General features: G+C 35.7%; 4 protein-coding genes across 4 annotated transcripts; 1 reads left to right on the forward strand and 3 right to left on the reverse strand.

The window, feature by feature from the left end:
- Window positions 1-2,818: 2,818 nt before the first annotated feature.
- On the reverse strand, window positions 2,819-3,952 carry LOC113818636 (rhodopsin). Its single transcript, XM_027370825.2, has one exon. The coding sequence runs from the start codon at window positions 3,950-3,952 to the stop codon at window positions 2,819-2,821; it is 1,134 nt and encodes a 377-aa protein (XP_027226626.2).
- A 3,163-nt stretch (window positions 3,953-7,115) lies between these two features.
- Window positions 7,116-8,249, reverse strand: LOC113818637 (rhodopsin). Its single transcript, XM_027370826.2, has one exon. It carries the CDS (start codon window positions 8,247-8,249, stop codon window positions 7,116-7,118), a length of 1,134 nt encoding a protein of 377 aa, XP_027226627.1.
- A 3,142-nt stretch (window positions 8,250-11,391) lies between these two features.
- LOC113818659 (rhodopsin-like) lies at window positions 11,392-12,578 on the reverse strand. Its single transcript, XM_070135648.1, has one exon. It carries the CDS (start codon window positions 12,576-12,578, stop codon window positions 11,445-11,447), a length of 1,134 nt encoding a protein of 377 aa, XP_069991749.1. The 3' UTR covers window positions 11,392-11,444.
- Window positions 12,579-20,298: 7,720 nt separating this feature from the next.
- Window positions 20,299-21,851, forward strand: LOC113818638 (rhodopsin). The gene is made up of 2 exons (XM_027370827.2): window positions 20,299-20,404; window positions 20,597-21,851. Exon 2 carries the CDS (start codon window positions 20,597-20,599, stop codon window positions 21,722-21,724), a length of 1,128 nt encoding a protein of 375 aa, XP_027226628.2. The 5' UTR covers window positions 20,299-20,404; the 3' UTR covers window positions 21,725-21,851.
- The last annotated feature ends 3,149 nt before the right edge of the window (window positions 21,852-25,000 follow it).

Raw genomic sequence — 25,000 nt, forward strand, 5'->3', positions numbered from 1 at the left:
ATATATTATATATATATATAATATATTTGTGCATATATATAATGCATATCCTCATATGTCTATGTTTATATGCATACTTATACAAAATGGAGAGAGAGAGATACAGATATATATACATCATCCATATATAGATCTCTATGTATGTATCAGCAAGGAAATACGAACTGTAGGATGACGATAAAATTCATATATATGTAATGAAAAGTGCCTAAGTGCACGTGTATGCACGTACACAATGTATATGAATAGTTACGCACACGTATAAATATATTTATACATGCATATATAAATTTATAGACATAGGTACATGCGTGTGTGAGTGTGTGGACATGTGCATGAGTGCATGCGAATGTTTCAAAACATTAACACTATAAACTTCACGAATGCATATCTGTACCTACTTTTCTATTAGAACGACCCCGCTATTGAGCCAAAGAACTTCTTCCAAGGACTACTTTGAGCTCAGATCCCTCTGCTGAGTAGGAACGCCTGACAGCTGACTGCGCTCTGGCGAGACGCGACAGCTCTTAAGTAGGAAGATATAATTCAATTTACCTAAACCTGATCCCGTCACTGTAAAAGGAGTTCATTAGCGTTCCTTCAGGAATAAAGAAGCTTCAGAAAACAATTCATTTCCACCAAAAGATGCAGATCTACACGAACTCATTTGTTTCTTTGTACATACATAATGCGTGAGTTTGTGTATGTGTATTTGTTTTATATCTATGTCTATATTTGTAAGTGTGTGTGCTTGTGTGCACGCATGCTTTCATGCGAACACAGGGATATGCGCATGAAGATAAAATTCAATGTTGCCAAAGTAATAAAGGCTTTGATAGAATATTTTATATTACCAGCCGCGTCAACAGCGAAGGTCATTAGTGGCGAATACCTTGTGGGATTAAAAATTGAAATGTTTAAAACATTAAAAAATCTACCATTAAACGTTTCAAGTAAGAAAGTAAATAAATCGTGGGATTTCGAATCAGACTAGTGTCATTATCTCTTTTCTTTCTTTCTTTCTTTCTTTCTTTCTCTTTTTGTCTGATGAGTTTACCTTGACTCGAAATGTAACGAAAAATCCTTACTCGTTGTGGGTATGTTTCTTTGCACGTTTGCATATCATGTGCTCTTATACGATTTTCTTTAAAAAATAAAAAAAATAAAAAAAAATAAATAAAATAAAAAAAAGATGGTTCATAACCATTCGTATTTCTTTCTTTTTTTCTTTCTTTTTTTTACTGTTGAGTGTTTTAACAAAGCTTTAACAAAACAAAAACCCTAATTACTATACAATATTTATACATGGCAACACTTTACTGTAGAATTCCTATTGTATTGTTCACTGACCACATAAAGAATTTACTGTAGATATGTTTTATAGAAAATCTTTACAAGATCCTGCTTTCAAGAACACAAGTACTTATTGCTTCAAGGGTAATGCTAATCAATATATGCGATTTTTGAAATAATGAAATAATTACGGATAATATCAATCTACTTCATTTACATTCAGCCGGAAAATCCACATTGAAAATGCACAAAAAATTAACGATTTCTTTTTCTTTATTTCATAAGCAAAGCATATTGTTTTCATTGCAACATTCCGTTCTGAATTCCAGGTCGTTGTAACGGCTACATCCTTTTTATTTTTTTTTTTTCTTTCTCTTTTTTATCGTAGAAGCAGCATTTTTCTCTTTAATAACCATGTAGCATTGTCGAAGAAATCGTCATTCCATTAACAACGCAATAGGTAGACTGTGTATGTATGTCTGTTTGATTATTCTTAGCGTCTGGTGCAAGAAATTTACATACTAGTCATGTCTTATGGATATATGTCGTAATGTTGTATAATATATGTCACCTCCTAATACCCTTGTTAATTATATCATCCTAGATCCTATCATTATAGGAAGTATTAAGAAGTCCCATAGTGAATTTTATATTCAATTAAATTTCCAGGTTGTTTTTCTTTCTTTCTTTCTTTCTTTCTTTAATACAAACAAAATATAGAATGTTCTTTTAGCACAATAAATATCCCAGATTCATTATAATTTGTAATCTGGCTATAGAAGCAGCATCAGAGCCATTTCCAACCTTTCATACTACAGGCAAAGTAGTACGTTTTTTTATTTTAATTTACATATTAACTTTGTAGAAGGTATGTGTGTACATATTTGCATATCCATATATATATACATACATACATAGATACATACATACATATATATATATATATATATATATATATATATATATATATATATATATATTTGTGTGTGTGTGTGTGTATATATATATATATATATATATATATATATATATATATATATATAGAGAGAGAGAGAGAGAGAGAGAGAGAGAGAGGGAGATCCATTTATGAATACATATTATGTATATATATACATATATATATATATATATATATATATATATATATATATATATATATGCATTATATAAATATACTTTAAAAAAACTATACATGGATATACATATACGTGCGCGCGTGTGTGTCTGCGTATGTGTGTGTGTGTGTGTGTGTACATTTATATTTATATACATATTTGTATGAATTAATGCATATATACATATACATTCATACCTCTGAATTACCCTCACAAAGTTTGAATAATACATTTTACAGATGTAATCAAATCTCCTTTCTCTAAAAGGATCAATCTTATTTCCTTTAAGCAGGGAAATTAAACAGAAATCATTGCTGGGATATATTTGCGGTTCAGCAAATAAAGGGGTTACATGAAAGAGAAATTATGTCTTTTTCATATTCGCTGTCAGGATTCGTAAGCCTCTCTTTTTAAGCGGATTCCGACTTTTCAGCACTTTCAGCAGTGGTAGTAGAACCAGCATCAGAACCACCACCGTCTCTGCCCTCAGTGTTGCAGGCAAGGCAAGGCAGCTTCTTCTCAAGGGCAGCTCGGTACTTGGGGTGGCTGATGGCGTACACGATGGGGTTGTAGACGGCGTTGGCCTTGGCGAAGACGGAGCCCCAGATGGAGAACAGAGGAGTAACCATGGGCTTGTTAAACATTCCTCCCCAGTTGATGACGAAGTAGGGGGTCCAGGCCATGAACCACAGGGTGACAGTCATCAGAGCAACCTTGCACAGACGACACTCAGCAGAGGTCTTTTGGGCTTCCTCACTCCTCAACGACTTGACTCCCATCTTCTTGGCCTGTTCTCGCATTCCCTTCTCGTGAGCAGCAACAGCCTTGACAATGAAAGTATAGCTGTAGATGATGTAGAAGAGAGGGAAGATGTACACCCAAACTGAGTACACATACAAGTAACTCTTAGAAAATTCCGATTCTGTCAGATAGTCAGTTCCACATGCAGTCATGTTACCCTCGGGGACATAACGGTTCCAGCCAAAGAAAGGTGGAAGGCACCAAGCAAAGGCGAAGAACCATGTACCAGCAATCCTTAGCATTGCACCTCCAGACGTCAGTGGTTCAGCAGATACTCCTTTCACAATGACATTGTATCGATCAGCAGTGATGAACACCATGGTCCAGATAGAAGCGCAACCAAAAAGAGAACCAAAAAAGGCATAAATCTCACAGAAAAGTGCCCCAAGAGTCCATGTCTGCCAGTAACACGACACCACCATAGGAGGGAACATGGTGAGCATCATCAAGAAGTCGGAAAAGGCCAGATTGACGACCAGAAGATTAGCAGGCGATCGGAGAGATTTGGTGTTCATGAAGACCCAGATGACGACGAAGTTTCCAGCAATGGAGAGACATCCCATGATAACCATCCAGAAGCCAACAAGGCCGTACCAAAGAGGATTCATGGGAGGGAACTGGTACCAGTGCTCATGCACCATATGGAGAATCTCCTTGGGCGCAGTGTCAACCACCGTGTAGTTTCCATATGGATTGGTGGATTCCAGTTGGGTGACCGGATTCGGGTTGTTCCACGACGACATCTGTGGCGAAACACGAAATATAGATTAAGTGAATACATATGCATATCATTACTATAAATCTTACATAAAGTGAAATGTAAAACAGATATAATGAAATCTGCTGAAGTATACGTAATGTATGCGTATATATACAACGTAAAGTATATATGTATATAAGTATGTGATTGCACATATGCATAATATACATATTTATACATATCTGAGAATATATACACATTATGCAAATATATATGATATACATTTATTTGCATATATGTATACAAATATATGCTCTCATTATATATATATATATATATATATATATATATATATATATATACATATATACATATATATGATAGATTTAGATGTGCATATGTGTATGCCTATATATATATATATATATATATATATATATATATATATATATATATATGTATGTTTATAATATATTTGTGCATATATATAATGCATATCCTCATATGTCTATGCTTATATGCATACTTATACAAAATGGAGATAGAGAGATACAGATATATATACATCATCCATATATAGATCTCTATGTATGTATCAGCAACGAAATACGAACTGTAGGATGACGATAAAATTCATATATATGTAATGAAAACTGCCTAAGTGCACGTGTATGCACGTACACAATGTATATAAATAGTTACGCACACACGTATAATTATATATTTATACATCCATATATAAATTTATAGACAGGTACATGCGTGTGTGAGTGTGTGGACATGTGCATGAGTGTATGCGAATGTTTCAAAACATTAACATTATAAACTTCACGAATGCATATCTGTACCTACTTTTCTATTAGAACGACCCCGCTATTGAGCCAAAGAACTTCTTCCAAGGACTACTTTGAGCTCAGATCCCTCTGCTGAGTAGGAACGCCTGACAGGTGACTGCGCTCTGGCGAGACGCGACAGCTCTTAAGTAGGAAGATATAATTCAATTTACCCAAACCTGATCCCGTCACTGTAAAAGGAGTTCATTAGTGTTCCTTGAGGAATAAAGAAGCTTCAGAAAAAAATTCATTTCCACCAAAAGATGCAGATTTACATGAACTCATTTGTTTCTTTGTACATACATAATGTGTGAGTTTATGTGTAATTGTTTTATATCTATGTCTATATTTGTAAGTGTGTGTGCTTGTGTGCATGCATGCTTTCATGCGAACACAGGAATATGCGCATGAAGATAAAATTCAATGTTGCCAAAGTAATAAAGGCTTTGATAGAATATTTTATATTACCAGCCGCGTCAACAGCGAAGGTCATTAGTGGCGAATACGTTGTGGGATTAAAATATTGAAATGTTTAAAACGTTTAAAAATCTACCATTAAACGTTTCAAGTAAAAAAAGTAAATAAATCGTGGGATTTCGAATCAGACTAGTGTCATTATCTTTTCTTTCTTTCTTTCTTTCTTTCTTTCTTTCTCTTTTTGTCTGATGAGTTTACCTTGACTCGAAATGTAACGAAAAATCATTTCTCGTTGTGGGTATGTTTCGTTGCACGTTTGCATATCATGTGCTCTTATACGATTTTCTTCTTAAAAAGATGGTTCATAACCATTCGTATTTCTTTCTTTTTTTACTGTTGAGAATGTTTTAACAAAGCTTTAACAAAACCAAAATCCTAATTACTTTACAATACTTATGCATGACAACACTTTACTGTAGAATTCCTATTGTATTGTTCACTGACCACATAAAGAATTTACTGTAGATATGTTTTATAGAAAATCTTTACAAGATCCTGCTTTCAAGAACACAAGTACTTATTGTTTCAAGGGTAATGCTAATCAATATATACGATTTTTAGAATAATGAAATAAGATAATTACGGATAATATCAATCTTCATTTACATTCAGCCGGAAAATCCACATTCAAAATGCACAAAAAATTAACGATTTCTTTTTTTTCATAAGCAAAGGATGTTGTTTTCATTGCAACATTCCGTTCTGAATTCCAGGTCGTTGTAACGGCTACATCCTTTTTATTTTCTTTCTTTTTTCTTTCTCTTTTTTATCGTAGATGCAGCATTTTCTCTTTAATAACCATGTAGCATTGTCAAAGAAATCGTCATTCCATTAACAACGCAATAGGTAGACTGTGTATGTATGTCTGTTTTATTATTCTTAGCGTCTGGTGCAAGAAATTTACATACTAGTTATGTCTTATGGATATATGTCGTAATGTTGTATAATATATGTCACCTCCTAATACCCTGGAACAAACATACTCATTCATAAATGGGTTTGTTAATTATATCATCCTAGATCCTATCATTATAGGAAGTATTAAAAAGTCCCTTGGTGAATTTTATATTTGATGAAATTTCCAGGTTCAGTTTTTTTATCTTTGTTTCTTTCTTTCTTTCTTTAATACAAACAAAATATAGAATGTTCTTTTACCACAATAAATATCCCAGATTCATTATAATTTGTAATCTGGCTATAGAAGCAGCATCAGAGCCAATTCCAACCTATCATATTACAGGCAAAGTAGAACGTTTTTTTTTTTCTTTTTTTAATGTACATATTAACTTTGTAGAAGGTATGTGTGTGCATATTTGCATATACATATATATACATACATACATACATACATACATTCATATATATATACATATATATATGTATATATATATATATATATTTGTGTGTGTATATATATATATATATATATATATATATATATATAGAGAGAGAGAGAGAGAGAGAGAGAGAGAGAGAGAGAGGGAGATCCATATGTAAATATATATTATGTATAGATATATATGCATGTATATATAAATATACTTAAAAACACTATACATGGATATACGTATGCGTGCGCGCGTGTGTGTCTGCGTATGTATGTGTGTGTGTGTGTGTGTGTGTACATTTATATTTATATACATATTTGTATGAATTAATGCATATGTACATATACATTCATATCTCTGAATTACCCTTACAAAGTTTGGATAATACATTTTACAGATGTAATAAAATCTCCTTTCTCTAAAAGGATAAATCTTATTTCCTTTAAGCAGGGAAATTAAACAGAAATCATTGCTGGGATATATTTGCGGTTCAGCAAATAAAGGGGTTACATGAAAGAGAAATTATATAATTTTCATATTCGCTGTCAGGATTCGTAGGCCTCTCCTTTTAAGCGGATTCCGACTTCTCAGCACTTTCGGCAGTAGTAGTAGAACCAGCATCAGAACCACCACCGTCTCTGCCATCAGTGTTGCAGGCAAGGCAAGGTAGCTTCTTCTCAAGGGCAGCTCGGTACTTGGGGTGGCTGATGGCGTACACGATGGGGTTGTAGACGGCGTTGGCCTTGGCGAAGACGGAACCCCAGATGGAGAAAAGAGGAGTAACCATGGGCTTGTTGAACATTCCTCCCCAGTTGATGACGAAGTAGGGGGTCCAGGCCATGAACCACAGGGTGACGGTCATCAGAGCAACCTTGCACAGACGACACTCAGCAGAGGTCTTTTGGGCTTCCTCACTCCTCAACGACTTGACTCCCATCTTCTTGGCCTGTTCTCGCATTCCCTTCTCGTGAGCAGCAACAGCCTTGACAATGAAAGTATAGCTGTAGATGATGTAGAAGAGAGGGAAGATGTACACCCAAACTGAGTACACATACAAGTAACTCTTAGAAAATTCCGATTCTGTCAGATAGTCAGTTCCACATGCAGTCATGTTACCCTCGGGGACATAACGGTTCCAGCCAAAGAATGGTGGAAGGCACCAAGCAAAGGCGAAGAACCATGTACCAGCAATCCTTAGCATTGCACCTCCAGACGTCAGTGGTTCAGCAGAAACTCCTTTCACAATGACATTGTATCGATCAGCAGTGATGAACACCATGGTCCAGATAGAAGCGCAACCGAAAAGAGAACCAAAGAAGGCATAGATCTCACAGAAAAGTGCCCCAAGAGTCCATGTCTGCCAGTAACACGACACCACCATAGGAGGGAACATGGTGAGCATCATCAAGAAGTCGGAAAAGGCCAGATTGACGACCAGAAGATTAGCAGGCGATCGAAGAGATTTGGTGTTCATGAAGACCCAGATGACGACGAAGTTTCCAGCAATGGAGAGACATCCCATGATAACCATCCAGAAGCCAACAAGGCCGTACCAAAGAGGATTCATGGGAGGGAACTGGTACCAGTGCTCATGCACCATATGGAGAATCTCCTTCGGTGCAGTGTCAACCACCGTGTAGTTTCCATATGGATTGGTGGATTCCAGTTGGGTGACCGGATTCGGGTTGTTCCACGACGACATCTGTGGCGAAACACGAAATATAGATTAAATGAATACATATGCATATCATTACTATAAATCTTACATAAAGTGAAATGTAAAACAGATATAATAAATTCTGCTGAAGTGTACGTAATGTATGCGTACATATACAACGTAAAATATATATGTATATATGTGATTGCACATATGCATAAAATATATATTTATACATATCTGAGAATATATACACATGCAAATATATGATATACATTTATTTGTATATATGTATACAAATATATGCTCTCATCATATATATATATATATATATATATATATATATATATATATATATATATACATATATACATATATATGATAGATTTAGATATGCATTCATGTATGCCTCTATATATATATATATATATATATATATATATATATATATATATATATATATATATATATATATATATATATAATATTTGTGCATACATATATAATGCATATCCTCATATGTCTATGTTTATATACATACTTATACAAAATGGAGATAGAGAGATACAGATATATATACGTCATCCATATATAGATCTCTATGTATGTATCAGCAACGAAATACGAACTGTAGGATGACGATAAAATTCATATATATGTAATGAAAAGTGCCTAAGTGCACGTGTATGCACGTACACAATGTATATGAATAGTTACGCACACGTATAAATATGTTTATACATGCATATATAAATCTATAGACATAGGTACATGCGTGTGTAACTATGTGGACATGTGCATGAGTGTATGCGAATGTTTCAAAGCATTAACATTATAAACTTCACGAATGCATATCTGTACCTACTTTTCTATTAGAACGACCCCGCTATTGAGCCAAAGAACTTCTTCCAAGGACTACTTTGAGCTCAGATCCCTCTGCTGAGTAGGAACGCCTGACAGGTGACTGCGCTCTGGCGAGACGCGACAGCTCTTAAGTAGGAAGATATAATTCAATTTACCCAAACCTGATCCCGTCACTGTAAAAGGAGTTCATTAGCGTTCCTTAAGGAATAAAGAAGCTTCAGAAAACAATTCATTTCCACCAAAAGATGCAGATCCACATGAACTCATTTGTTTCTTTGTACATACATAATGCGTGTTTGTGTAAGTGTATTTGTTTTAGATCTATGTCTATATTTGTAAGTGTGTGTGCTTGTGTGCATACATGCTTTCATGCGAACACAGGGATATGCGTTTGAAGATAAAATTCAATGTTGCCAAAGTAATAAAGGCTTTGATAGAATATTTTATATTACCAGCCGCGTCAACAGCGAAGGTCATTAGTGGCGAATACCTTGTGGGATAAAAATATTGAAATGTTTAAAACATTTAAAAATCTACCATTAAACGTTTCAAGTAAGAAAGTAAATAAATCGTAGGATTTCGAATCAGACTAGTGTCATTATCTTTGTTTCTTTCTTTCTTTCTTTCTTTCTTTCTTTTCTTTCTCTTTTTGTCTGATGAGTTTACCTTGACTCGAAATGTAACGAAAAATCCTTACTCGTTGTGGGTATGTTTTGTTGCACCTTTGCATATCATGTGCTCTTATACGATTTTCTTTTTAAATAAGATGGTTCATAACCATTCGTATTTCTTTCTTTTTTTTATTTTACTGTTGAGAATGTTTTAACAAAGCTTTAACAAAACCAAAATCTTAATTACTATACAATACTTATACATGGCAACACTTTACTGTAGAATTCCTATTGTATTGTTCACTGACCACATAAAGAATTTACTGTAGATATGTTTTATAGAAAATCTTTACAAGATCCTGCTTTCAAGAACACAAGTACTTATTGCTTCAAGGGTAATGCTAATCAATATATGCGATTTTTGAAATAATGAAATAAGATAATTACGGATAATATCAATCTACTTCATGTACATACATTCAGCCGGAAAATCCACATTCAAAATGCACAAAAAAATTAACGATTTCTTTTTTTTTTCATAAGCAAAGGATGTTGTTTTCATTGCAACATTCCGTTCTGAATTCCAGGTCGTTGTAACGGCTACATCCTTTTTATTTTATTTCTTTTTTCTTTCTCTTTTTTATCGTAGATGCAGCATTTTTCTCTTTAATAACCATGTAGCATTGTCGAAGAAATCGTCATTCCATTAACAACGCAATAGGTAGACTGAGTATGTATGTCTGTTTTATTATTCTTAGCGTCTGGTGCAAGAAATTTACATACTATTCATGTCTTATGGATATATGTCGTAATGTATAATATATGTCACCTCCTAATACCCTGGAACAAACATATTCATAAATGGGTTTGTTAATTATATCATCCTAGATCCTATCATTATAAGAAGTATTAGGAAGTCCCGTGGTGAATTTTATATTTGATGAAAATTCCAGGTTCATTTTTTTTATCTTTGTTTGTTTCTTTTTTTAATACAAACAAAATATAGAATGTTCTTTTACCAGAATAAATATCCCAGAGTCATTATAATTTGTAATCTGGCTATAGAAGCAGCATCAGAGCCAATTCCAACCTATCATATTACAGGCAAAGTAGAACGTTTTTTTTTTTTTTTTTAATGTACATATTAACTTTGTAGAAGGTATGTGTGTGCATATTTGCATATACATATATATACATACATACATACATACATACATTCATATATATATATATATGCATATATATATATATATATATTTGTGTGTGTATATATATATATATATATATATATATATATATATAGAGAGAGAGAGAGAGAGAGAGAGAGAGAGAGGGAGATCCATGAATAAATATATATTATGTATAGATATATATGCATGTATATATAAATATACTTAAAAACACTATACATGGATATACATATACGTGCGCGCGTGTGTCTCTGCGTATGTATGTGTGTGTGTGTGTGTGTGTGTGTGTGTGTGTGTGTGTGTACATTTATATTTATATACATATTTGTATGAATTAATGCATATGTACATATACATTCATATCTCTGAATTACCCTCACAAAGTTTGAATAATACATTTTACAGATGTAATAAAATCTCCTTTCTCTAAAAGGATAAATCATATTTCCTTTAAGCAGGGAAATTAAACAGAAATCATTGCTGGGATATATTTGCGGTTCAGCAAATAAAGGGTTACATGAAAGAGAAATTATATGATTTTCATATTCGCTGTCAGGATTCGTAGGCCTCTCCTTTTAAGCGGATTCCGACTTTTCAGCACTTTCGGCAGTGGTAGTAGAACCAGCATCAGAACCACCACCGTCTCTGCCATCAGTGTTGCAGGCAAGGCAAGGTAGCTTCTTCTCAAGGGCAGCTCGGTACTTGGGATGGCTGATGGCGTACACGATGGGGTTGTAGACGGCGTTGGCCTTGGCGAAGACGGAGCCCCAGATGGAGAACAGAGGAGTAACCATGGGCTTGTTGAACATGCCTCCCCAGTTGATGACGAAGTAGGGGGTCCAGGCCATGAACCACAGGGTGACGGTCATCAGAGCAACCTTGCACAGACGACACTCAGCAGAGGTCTTTTGGGCTTCCTCACTCCTCAACGACTTGACTCCCATCTTCTTGGCCTGTTCTCGCATTCCCTTCTCGTGAGCAGCAACAGCCTTGACAATGAAAGTATAGCTGTAGATGATGTAGAAGAGAGGGAAGATGTACACCCAAACTGAGTACACATACAAGTAACTCTTAGAAAATTCCGATTCTGTCAGATAGTCAGTTCCACATGCAGTCATGTTACCCTCGGGGACATAACGGTTCCAGCCAAAGAATGGTGGAAGGCACCAAGCAAAGGCGAAGAACCATGTACCAGCAATCCTTAGCATTGCACCTCCAGACGTCAGTGGTTCAGCAGAAACTCCTTTCACAATGACATTGTATCGATCAGCAGTGATGAACACCATGGTCCAGATAGAAGCGCAACCGAAAAGAGAACCAAAGAAGGCATAGATCTCACAGAAAAGTGCCCCAAGAGTCCATGTCTGCCAGTAACACGACACCACCATAGGAGGGAACATGGTGAGCATCATCAAGAAGTCGGAAAAGGCCAGATTGACGACCAGAAGATTAGCAGGCGATCGAAGAGATTTGGTGTTCATGAAGACCCAGATGACGACGAAGTTTCCAGCAATGGAGAGACATCCCATGATAACCATCCAGAAGCCAACAAGGCCGTACCAAAGAGGATTCATGGGAGGGAACTGGTACCAGTGCTCATGCACCATATGGAGAATCTCCTTCGGTGCAGTGTCAACCACCGTGTAGTTTCCATATGGATTGGTGGATTCCAGTTGGGTGACCGGATTCGGGTTGTTCCACGACGACATCTGTGGCGAAACACGAAATATAGATTAAATGAATACATATGCATATCATTACTATAAATCTTACATAAAGTGAAATGTAAAACAGATATAATAAATTCTGCTGAAGTGTACGTAATGTATGCGTACATATACAACGTAAAATATATATGTATATATGTGATTGCACATATGCATAAAATATATATTTATACATATCTGAGAATATATACACATGCAAATATATGATATACATTTATTTGTATATATGTATACAAATATATGCTCTCATCATATATATATATATATATATATATACATATATACATATATATGATAGATTTAGATATGCATTCATGTATGCCTATATATATATATATATATATATATATATATATATATATATATATATATATATATATATATATAATATTTGTGCATACATATATAATGCATATCCTCATATGTCTATGTTTATATACATACTTATACAAAATGGAGATAGAGAGATACAGATATATATACGTCATCCATATATAGATCTCTATGTATGTATCAGCAACGAAATACGAACTGTAGGATGACGATAAAATTCATATATATGTAATGAAAAGTGCCTAAGTGCACGTGTATGCACGTACACAATGTATATGAATAGTTACGCACACGTATAAATATGTTTATACATGCATATATAAATCTATAGACATAGGTACATGCGTGTGTAACTATGTGGACATGTGCATGAGTGTATGCGAATGTTTCAAAGCATTAACATTATAAACTTCACGAATGCATATCTGTACCTACTTTTCTATTAGAACGACCCCGCTATTGAGCCAAAGAACTTCTTCCAAGGACTACTTTGAGCTCAGATCCCTCTGCTGAGTAGGAACGCCTGACAGGTGACTGCGCTCTGGCGAGACGCGACAGCTCTTAAGTAGGAAGATATAATTCAATTTACCTAAACCTGATCCCGTCACTGTAAAAGGAGTTCATTAGCGTTCCTTAAGGAATAAAGAAGCTTCAGAAAACAATTCATTTCCACCAAAAGATGCAGATCTACATGAACTCATTTGTTTCTTTGTGCATACATAATGCGTGAGTTTGTGTATGTGTATTTGTTTTATATCTACGTCTATATTTGTAAGTGTGTGTACTTGTGTGCATACATGCTTTCATGCGAACACAGGGATATGCGCATGAAGATAAAATTCAATGTTGCCACAGTAATAAAGGCTTTGATAAAGTATCTTATATTACCAGCCGCGTCAACAGCGAAGGTCATTAGTGGCGAATACCTTGTGGGATTAAAATATTGAAATGTTTAAAACATTTAAAAATCTACCATTAAACGTTTCAAGTAAGAAAGTAAATAAATCGTGGGATTTCGAATCAGACTAGTGTCATTATCTTTTCTTTCTTTCTTTCTTTCTCTTTTTGTCTGATGAGTTTACCTTGACTCGAAATGTAACGAAAAATCCTTACTCGTTGCGGGTATGTTTTGTTGCATGTTTGCATATCATGTTCTCTGATACCATTTTCTTCTTAAGAAGATGGTTCATAACCATTAGTATTCCATTACCTTTTTAAATTTTTAAACTGTTGAGAATGTTTTAACAAGTTTCAACAAAACCAATATTCCAATTACTATACAATACTTAAACATGGCAACACTACTGTAGAATTCCCACTGTATAATTCACTGACCATATAAGGAATTTACTGTAGATGTTTTTTTTATAGAAAATCTTTACAAGATCCTGCTTTCAGGAACTGATGAAAATAACAAGTACCTATTGCTTTGAGGGTAATACCAATCAATATATACGAGTTTTGAAAAGATAATTACGGATAATATCAATCTACTTCATTTACATTCAGCCGAAAAATCCACATTCAAAATGCACAGAAAATTAACGATTTTTTTTTCTTTTTTTTCATAAGCAAAGGATATTGTTTTCATTGCAACATTCCGTTCTGAATTCCAGAAGGTCGCTGTAATGACTCCGTCCTTTACTTTCTTTCTTTGTTTCTTTATTTTTTCTCTCTTTTTTTATCGTAGATGCAGCATTTTTCTCTTCGAGAACCATGTTGCATTGTTAAAGGAATCGTCGTTCCTTTAACAGCGCACTAAGTAGTGTGTGTGTGTGTGTGTATGTATGTCTGTTTTATTATTTTTAGCGTCTGGTGCAAGAAATTTACATACTATTCATGTTTTATGGATATATGTCGTATTGTTGTATAATATGTCACTTCCTAATAGCCTGAAACAAACATCTCATTCGTAAATGGGTTTGTTAATTAGATCATACTAGAGCCTACCAATATACCATAGGAAGTATTAAGAAGTTCCTTGGTGAATTTTATATCTGATGAAGGTTTAGTTTTCTTTCTTTTTTGATACAAACAAAATATCGAATGTTCTTGTAGCACAATGACTATCCCAGATTAATTATAATTTGTAATCTGGCTAAAAAAGCGGCATCAGAGCCAATTCCAACCTTTGATATTACAGGCAAAGTAGTACGTTTTTTTTTATGTATATATTAACCTTGTAGAAGGTATGTGTGTGCATATATGCATATATATATATATATATATATATATATATATATATATATATATATATATATATATATATATATTATATATATATATATAATACATATATATGTATATATATATGTATATATATATATATATATATATATATATATATATATATATATATATATTTGTGTGCGTGTGTATATATATACATAGAGAGGGAGATTCATATATGACTATATATTTTGTAACCATAATATCACTGTTTTCATAATAAGAGACGTCTTCATCAAGAATGATTTAAATGATAGAAAGCTACATGTGTGTGTAGTGCTCGTGCCTGTGTTATGGCCGGGGAGACGTGTGCTAGTCTCGCTCGCATAGCAAGTTTAACGAAAAGTCCGTGGAAAGCAATAAACGGATGTGAATCTTATAATAAGTAATGCTCACGAAATAAACAAAGTCCACGGGTGGGCAACATTTAGGCGTACTACGCCACCTTGAGATTGCCTGCGGCGGTGTCACGTTTTCTATTCATTCATTCATTTTCTTCACCCCTATGACACCTATGTTTACGGGCTCCTTTCCTTTACAAAAGTCGCTATTTCTCTTTTAGTATAACAATGTTTCATCTTCCCCGATCGCTTGACTATTTCCATCCTTTTCGCACGTTTTCTTATCTACAAGAACCGTTTCTATTATTTCTTAATATGTTTGTGGGCAATATCAATGGCATTTGAGAGAAAAAGCAAGTATCACAACAAAATTACCCCCAAGGCATGGTTCCAGTTTGCTTAAAAATGAAGTCAATAAAAAAGTACTAACAAATATGATAATAAAAGATAAGAAAATTATCTTTTAAAATTAACCGTATTCTAAAACTAAATATGGAAAATTATATCTTTTTAAAAACCATCTCCACTGCTGATTCGTGGCACTATACTGTTTGATCTCTATGGAGCTTCTTATAGATTAATATGCAGTGTCTGAAAAAGGAATAATGATATAAAAGATTTTCTTGTTTCTTTTTTAAAGCTTTAAAGTGACAAATAAAGCAAAACACATGTTGTATTCGTTGGGTTATGTGGTGTCCCGTTTTCTTCGTGTTGTCTCCTGTAGCATGGAGGATAGGCTTCCTTATTCCCGGCCGCTTAAGACAAGGATCTTGGGTCAAAGCTATGGCAGGAGTGACCCGCCGTTGCTAGTCTAAGTAAGGGCCACTGGTTCTCTCAGACGACGTTTTATTTATGGAATGAGCAATTTCAAAAGGCTGCAAATAATAAAGGAATAGATTTTTGTGCGACTTACTCATGTCTTAATGAACTTGAGGACTTTAAAAAAAACAAATTCACCTCAAATTTCACAATCTTTATTTACATGGTGACCTCTTTAACATCAATTTCCTTCGTCTGTTTTGAGATTCCCTTCTCTGCTCATTTATACTTCCAAGCCATGGCGTTTGTGGTTCAACACACTCAAAAAAATAGTGTCCCAAGCAGTGTGTACGTGTGTGTGTGTGTGTGCGTGTGTGTGTGTGTTGTACGTGTGTGTGTGTGTTGTGCATGCGTGCGTGTGTGTATGTGTGTGTGTGTGTGTGTGATGTGTGTGTGTGCGTGTGTGTGTGCTATGTGTGTGTGTGTGTGTGTGTGTGTGTGTGTGTTTGTCAGTAAGAAGCCTCCAAGATAAGCACCAACAAGTCAGAAATAGCGAAACTGACCATCAGCAAGCGATCAAATTGAAGTGAAGTTCGTGAAGATCCCGCTGGCGTCGAAGTTCTCAGCCGAGGAGGGGCGTCTACCGTCTAGAAACCAAGGCTACAGGACCGGGGGAGGTAACTGGTGCCAATAACCAAGAGGATCTCCTTCCTTTCGTCCCCAAAGCCGGCGATCGGATGGAGGTTCCTCTGCACAACTCTACATAAAAAGCGAAATGTGGAATGGCTTTAAAACTTGTGTGTATATCTCAGTTTCGTGCCATATATAGTTACATTTTTTCGGTACAAATATTCGTGTAAATGAATACGGATGTACATGAATATATAGATAGATAGATAGATAAATAGATATTAAATATATATATATATATATATATATATATATATATATATATATATATATATATATACTGTATGTATGTGTATATGTGTGTGTGTTTGTATGTATGTGTGCGTGTTCTTCATCTGACAAATAAAAATGATGATGAATAATAGCGATTCTGGAATATGCATGGTCTGATGAGGAGCTCTTGACGAGTTCGAATTGCATGATCATCCAATTTCAGTTCATATCATAGCAGAGTACATATGTACATATGAGTATGTATATTCGTGTGTGTCTGTGTAAGGAGTATATGATACCAACCTGATACCAACTCTTTGAACAAAAGAATTGTTCTTCTAAGGTAGAGGTCGGCAACCTTTGGCACACAGAGCGCTTGTCTATGGCACATGTGATTCAGAGGAGCAAAGAAAAATGTTAAACTGCAAAATAATGAGAGAGAGAGAGAGAGAAAGAGACAGAGAGAGAGAGAGAGTGTGTGTGTGTGTCTCATTATTATGGTCATACCCTCAGCCCCCACCGCAGCAGCCTTACTACGGTGTGTCCAGATATGGTGAGTGTATATCGAAAATTATGAAACATATGTTTGTTTTGTTACAAAGAATACTAAATGCTACACAAATATTGCATATATATTATACATGTACAGGAAAATACACGGGTATACAGTGCTGAAAAAACGGGCATTGGTTATAAACTGGCACACTATGTTCCAAAGGTTGCCGACCCCTGTTCTAAGTTAACCCGGAGCTCAGAACTGTTGCACCTGTGCTCTGGCCACAACCGTAAATATCAGGATATAATCTAATTTACCCAAATTGACCATTGTGAAGGAAATGCAAGAGAGTTCCAGAGAAGCATGGCTTCACAGAACAAAATAGATAAACATGCATATGCATATGTGCATATACATGTGTGTGTGTGTTTAATATATATATATATATATATATATATATATATATATATATATATATATATACAGAGAGAGAGAGAGAGAGAGAGAGAGAGAGAGAGAGAGAGAGAGAGAGAGAGAGAGAGAGAGAAATATATGCATATATACAGTGCATATGTATGTGTATATAGATATATACACATATACTATACATATGTACAAATAGATAGACCTGTGTTAAGTTACAATGATCTGTCCATTCCGTTTCTAAGCAAAAGCAAAGTAGCCGAAGAAGCATCTTGACATGCCTGTCCAGCGAGAGGTCTCGTCGATAACTGAATGCTTGCAAGTTGTGGGTGCCTTAAATATCGAAACCGGTAATTACATTATGTAAATTCCATTGCCACGAATGGATCTTGTCACCTACTAGCGCCTTAAATTCTCTCATTTAGGTTTTAAGATATATTGACATATCTACAATATATCCCTAGAAATTGCATCCATGGCCTTTATACACACACACACACACACACACACACACACACACACACACACACACACACACACACACACACACACATATATATATATATATATATATATATATATATATATATATATATACATATATATATGAAAGATGGAATAATGCACTACCGCACTGATATAATCTCTCCGATCGGGATACATACATACATATATATATATATATATATATATATATATATATATATATATATATATATATATGTGTGTGTGTGTGTGTGTGTGTGTGTGTGTGTGTGTGTGTGTGTGTGTGTGTGTGTGTGTGTGTGTGTGTGTGTGTGTGTATACATATATCAGGGCTCGTGGGGTAGGAATTAATTCATTCCTCTGTTCAGTGTGTGCTAAATACTATAACGGTCATAGAAACCTTATTAACCAATAATTTAATATATGTATAAGGTTAAATTCATATCCTCCCTTTTCCTACTAATTATGAATCAATATCATTTTAATAAATAAATTTAAGATATACATGCGACGGAATCGAGAAACTCACACCTATTCTATCAGTATTTTTCACGTAGTTTTACTAGGACATGAACCAATTTTTCCCATTCCTTTAATTATGATTTCCTCTCATACACTTCCCTGCAATAAATAATTTCCTTCTCAAACTATTCACTGGTAACACTGGAAGTGTCACTTATAACGTATTCCGTTTCCGTATCCATGGGCCACTAAAATAAGTAAATAAAGAAAAAAATATTATCTTGCAACAACGAAAATTATGGCATGTTCTTCTCGCCACATAATCTCCATTCTCTCTCTCTCTCTCTCTCTCTCTCTCTCTCTCTCTCTCTCTCTCTCTCTCTCTCTCTCTCTCTCTCTCTCTCTCTCTCTCTCTCTCTCTCTCTCTCTCTCAATTATCATAAATTAATACAAAGGGATTTAACAACTAGGCAAATACAATTACCAAGCATTACAATCTATAATATCAGGCTAAAATAATATAATATATATATAATATATATATATATATATATATATATATATATATATGCATGTATGTATGTATTTATACACATATGTATATATTGTACATAGACACACATCTATCTATGTGTGTGTGTGTGTACAATATACACCTATATATACATATATAAATATATATATATATATATATATATATATATATATATATATATATATATATATATATATGAATATACATACACACGTGTGTGTGTGTGTATATATATATATAGATAGATAGATAGATATGTATGTATATATATTTACATATGTGCATATGTATAAATAAAAAAATATATATGCATATATACATATATATATGTATATACATACATATGTATATATATATGTATACACACATACATACATATATATATACATATATATATATATATCATTTATATAGGTGTGTGTGTATGTGTGTTTGTGTATATACGTGTGTGTGTGTGTGTGAAAATATGTGTGCGTGTGCTTCTGCGTGTATGTGTGCCCTTCCGTGTGCACGGGGACATATCTATAAGTCTGTATGCCAAGAAAGGAAACAGAATAGATAAAGCGCACTTTTTTAGCACTATCAGTTATCTGCCGTCGAAGCTTATTGGTCTCCTTTAGATAACTGGAATTTAAAAGGCTTCTTATAAATGTTCAAGAATTATATCATTACTAACGTTATCATTCATTTAATTGAATAATGTATTAAGCTGTCTATCTATTTAAGGGTTGGGTTGCTAAACTGAGTTCAGTTACCTGGCAAGTTCCACAGCGGCCGGATGCATCTGAGCTAAGCGTAGTATTCAAAATATTGCCTTCGATTCAGACGCTCTAGTCTTGAGGTACCATTTTGTGTATACGAACTTTGTGGGAGTTAAATTTGTAGCCTAATTTGTGGAAAATCTTTTACATCCCAGTGATATGTATTATTAATATTGATATTTACTAATCATCCAATAGTAATTCACTAAATATAATATCGCATGTATAGTCAATGTTCTTAACACCTCTAACATATTAAATATTTCAAGCAGATGTCGTGGAACAATCAAGAAATGGAAGACAATCCCATACCATCCACCAACCCCTATGGGAACTACACAGTGGTTGACACTGCGGCCAAGGAGATCCTCCACATGGTCCATGAGCATTGGTACCAGTTCCCTCCCATGAACCCTCTCTGGTACAGTCTGGTTGGGTTCTGGATCGTGGTCATGGGGTCCCTCTCCCTGGCCGGAAACTTCGTCGTCATCTGGGTCTTCATGAACACCAAGTCCCTCCGAACGCCTGCTAACCTATTGGTCGTCAACCTGGCCCTCTCCGACTTCCTGATGATGTTCACGATGTTTCCACCTATGGTCGTTTCGTGTTACTGGCAGACCTGGACACTGGGAGCTCTCTTCTGTGAGATTTACGGATTCCTGGGCTCTCTGTTCGGATGCGTTTCCATCTGGACCATGGTGTGGATTACCGCTGATCGCTATAACGTCATTGTGAAAGGAGTGTCTGCTGAACCACTAACATCAGGTGGATCCATGTTGAGGATTGCGGGTACCTGGGTCGCCTCTATTGCCTGGTGCCTTCCCCCCTTCTTTGGCTGGAACCGTTACGTGCCTGAGGGTAACTTGACCGCTTGTGGCACGGACTACTTGACAGAAACTCAGCTTTCAAAGAGCTACTTGTACGTCTATTCCATATGGGTGTACCTCTTTCCTCTCGCATACATCATCTACAGCTACACCTTCATCGTCAAGGCTGTTGCTGCCCACGAGAAGGCCATGCGGGAACAAGCCAAGAAGATGGGAGTCAAGTCTCTTAGAAATGAGGAAAATCAGAAAACCTCTGCTGAGTGCCGCCTGGCCAAGGTTGCTCTCATGACCGTCACCCTGTGGTTCATGGCCTGGACCCCCTACTTCATCATCAATTGGGGAGGCATGTTCAACAAGCCCATTGTCACTCCTCTGTTCTCCATCTGGGGCTCCGTCTTCGCCAAGGCCAACGCCGTCTACAACCCCATCGTGTACGCCATCAGCCACCCCAAGTACCGAGCTGCCCTCGAGAAGAAGCTGCCTTGCCTTGTTTGCACCGGCGAAGGAGACAAGGCTTCTGAGGTTGGTTCTGTTTCCACGGTCGAAACCTCCGAGAAAGCAGAATCTGCTTGAGACAAAGAGGAACACGGTCCATGCGTGATGTTTTTGGCTTAGAACTTTGGAAAATGCATGTCAGGTAACTCTCTCTCCTCTTACCCTTGTATTCGGTGAACCAGTATGAAAATACATCCCAGCAAAGTTTTCTATTTCAGTATCCTTCTTTTCATCGAGTTTCTTACTAGTACATATATGATTCTAAAATACTCAATGTAAAATTCTTAACATCGCGAACTGATGTAAGATCTTAGCCACAACCAAGAACGCATGCATATATTCTTATTTCTGTGTTATGTGTATCTGTGCATATACATATATATACATATATATACATATGTGTGTATATGTATCAATATGTATGTATGTATTTATACACACACTCTTCAACAAAAACCGAAATGGATACCAGGAAAGAATTTTGAAGTTTATATAGACAGAATGTGGCAAATGAACCGTTCAGATTTCGATTTTCTCAATAGACTAAATAACATCGCTCGTACTGTTAACTCTAAAGTAGAATGGAAAGACTCAGCAGGCAAATTACGTTTTCTCCACGTTCTTTTATACAATGTACATGGCTCGCTTAAATTTTCAGTTTATCGTAAGCCCACCCACACCGCTAATTATCTTCATTTTTTCTCGAATCACCTGCTTTTTATTAAGAAATCAGTTGTCTCGTCAATGTTCCTGAGGGGCTTATACGATTTGCGATGACGAATTCATCGATCGTGAGCTTGACATTATTTTTGAGACGTTTTCAAAATTAGTATATCGTCGTTTTTTCTTAAATCAGACACATTCATCGGCGTAATGGAAATTTTATAATCATTCCTGTAAGATGCAATAGGACAGTGCCAAAAATCTCTTAATTATTCCTTACTACCCGTCCCTCGATGAAAAACGCCGCATGCTTAAAGGAGCTGGCATTGACATCGTTTTTACTTACCCGAACACGTTGCGCAATACTTTGATTAGGCATAATATAACTAGCAGGCAGTGCTTTTGATACCTCCCCAGGTATTTACACGATTCCTTGCAAGGATTGCCCGAAATTTTACATAGGCGAAACCGGCAGAACTTTTGAAAAAAAAGAATTAATGAACATAGACGTGATGTCAGATACGCCAGAGAATCTAAAGCTTGTTTTATTCATTTACGTGACGAAAGACATCATTTAAATTAGAAAGACGCCAAATTAATTCATGGATCGTCAAATTCGTACGAGAGAAAAATAATTGAAGCCCTCTTAAGTAGAAAATTGCTTAATTTTAACTTGAGTGCTTGCCAATGGGGGTTAGATGATATTACCTCATCACTTGTTAGCAAAGCCTTCCCCAGACTCCTCGACCTTGACTCTCCCCCTGAGACCTGATTCAGATCCTGTTCTTTCTGTCTCTCTATCACTATATAAACTCCTGGTATGCATTTCGGTTAGAGCCTCCAGGCTAGTACAGTGGTAACGTGTCGGCTTCTCATCCGAGGGGTCGGCGGTTCGCGCCCCGCCCAGGCGCGAGACGTTGCAATTGTCGCCCGGAGGTTACTGCTGTGGCTGGGCACCACGGTGGGGTAAGGACTAAGCTCTGTCGCGTCAGCACTCGCTGACACACGTTGATCGAGTCGACATTTGTCGGCACAGGCCGGGCGATGCTCAGCTTCGCATATCGGACTCATCCTTATCCTTATTTCGGTTAGCCTCCAGGTTAGTTCAGTGGTAACGTGTCGGCCTCTCACCCGAGGGGTCGGCGGTTCGCGCCCCGCCCAGGCGCGAGAAGTTGCAATTGTCGCCCGGAGGTTACTGCTGTGGCTGGGCACCGCGGTGGGTAAGGACTGACCTCTGTCGCGTCAGCACTTGCTGACACACGTTGATCGAGTCGACATTTGTCGGCACAGGCCGGGCTCCCCCATAGCCCGGGAGAGGCTCAGCTTCGCATATCGGACTTATCCTTATCCTTATCCATATCGGTTTAGCCTCCAGACTAGTACAGTGGTAACGTGCCGTACTCTCATGCGAAGGGTCGGCGGTTCGCGCCCCGCCCAGGCGCGAGAAGTTGCAATTGTCGCTCGGAGGTTACTGCTGTGGCTGGGCACCACGGTGGGTAAGGACAAAAGCTCTGTCGCGTCAGCACTTGCTGACACACGTTGATCGAGTCGACATTAGTCGGCACAGGCCGGGCGAGGCTCAGCTTCGCATATCGGACTTATCCTTACTTATCCATTTCGGTTTCTGTCTGAAGTGGAATTCGTGAAGAGTTCGAAACGTCACGCTTATTTTCAATTCTTATTGTGGCTAGTTTCATTTTCATTTTTGCGTACACGTTATAATGTTCATATATATATATATATATATATATATATATATATATATATATATATATATATATATATATATATATATATATATATATCACGATTCTACTTGTGACTGTAGAATTCAAGTCTATTGTTTTAGATGTGAAATGGGATGATATTTGGCAATATAAATAATAGAGAATCATACATACTCACGCGCACAAGAGCATCATATTGCAGATCTATTCGAATCATACTGCAAAGGTATCATTTATCATTACCATGATTATCATTTTGTTATCATCATAATTATTATCATCCACATTATTTATATTATAGTTGTTAGTGTTATTATTATACTATTGTCATTGTATTATTATATCATTATCATGATTATTACTATTTCATTTATTATAATTATTATTATTATCATTATCATTGATAATAGCATTATCATTATTAACATGATCATTACTATTCGTATCATCATTATCATTTTTATTATTACAATCATTATCATTAATACTATTATCATTATCATGATTATTATAGTTATTGTTATAATCATCATTATCGTTATTATTATTACTATCATTATTATTACCATTATTGTTATTATTATCATTATTATTATTATCATTATTGTTATTATTATTATTATCATTATTATTATTATCATTATTATTACCATAATTATTAATATTATCATTATTATTATTACTGTATCATACTTCAGCTTGTGTTTTGCACGTTACGCCTTCGCACTCATATTGATGGGGAAGTGGGACATTAAAAATAAAGGACGGGAGAGGAAGGGGAGGGGAAGGGAAGGGAAGTAAAAGAGGAAGAGGATGTAGGGCTTAAAGTGAGAAAGGAGGAAGGAATTTAAGGTAGATTTGGGAGTGAGATGAGGTGGCAGAGCGAGAAAGGGAAAGGAAAAAAAGGGGAAAGAGGAGGAAAGAGACAGAAAAAGGGTGAAAGAGGAGAAGAGAACTTTGTGTA

This window comes from Penaeus vannamei, chromosome 20, assembly GCF_042767895.1.
Source record: "Penaeus vannamei isolate JL-2024 chromosome 20, ASM4276789v1, whole genome shotgun sequence".
Taxonomy (NCBI): Eukaryota; Metazoa; Arthropoda; class Malacostraca; order Decapoda; family Penaeidae; genus Penaeus; species Penaeus vannamei.

Coding starts and splice junctions, on each gene's coding strand:
- LOC113818636 (XM_027370825.2), bottom strand. CDS start 3,952: ATGTCGTCGTGGAACAACCCGAATCCGGTCACCCAACTGGAATCCACC.
- LOC113818637 (XM_027370826.2), bottom strand. CDS start 8,249: ATGTCGTCGTGGAACAACCCGAATCCGGTCACCCAACTGGAATCCACC.
- LOC113818659 (XM_070135648.1), bottom strand. CDS start 12,578: ATGTCGTCGTGGAACAACCCGAATCCGGTCACCCAACTGGAATCCACC.
- LOC113818638 (XM_027370827.2), top strand. CDS start 20,597: ATGTCGTGGAACAATCAAGAAATGGAAGACAATCCCATACCATCCACC.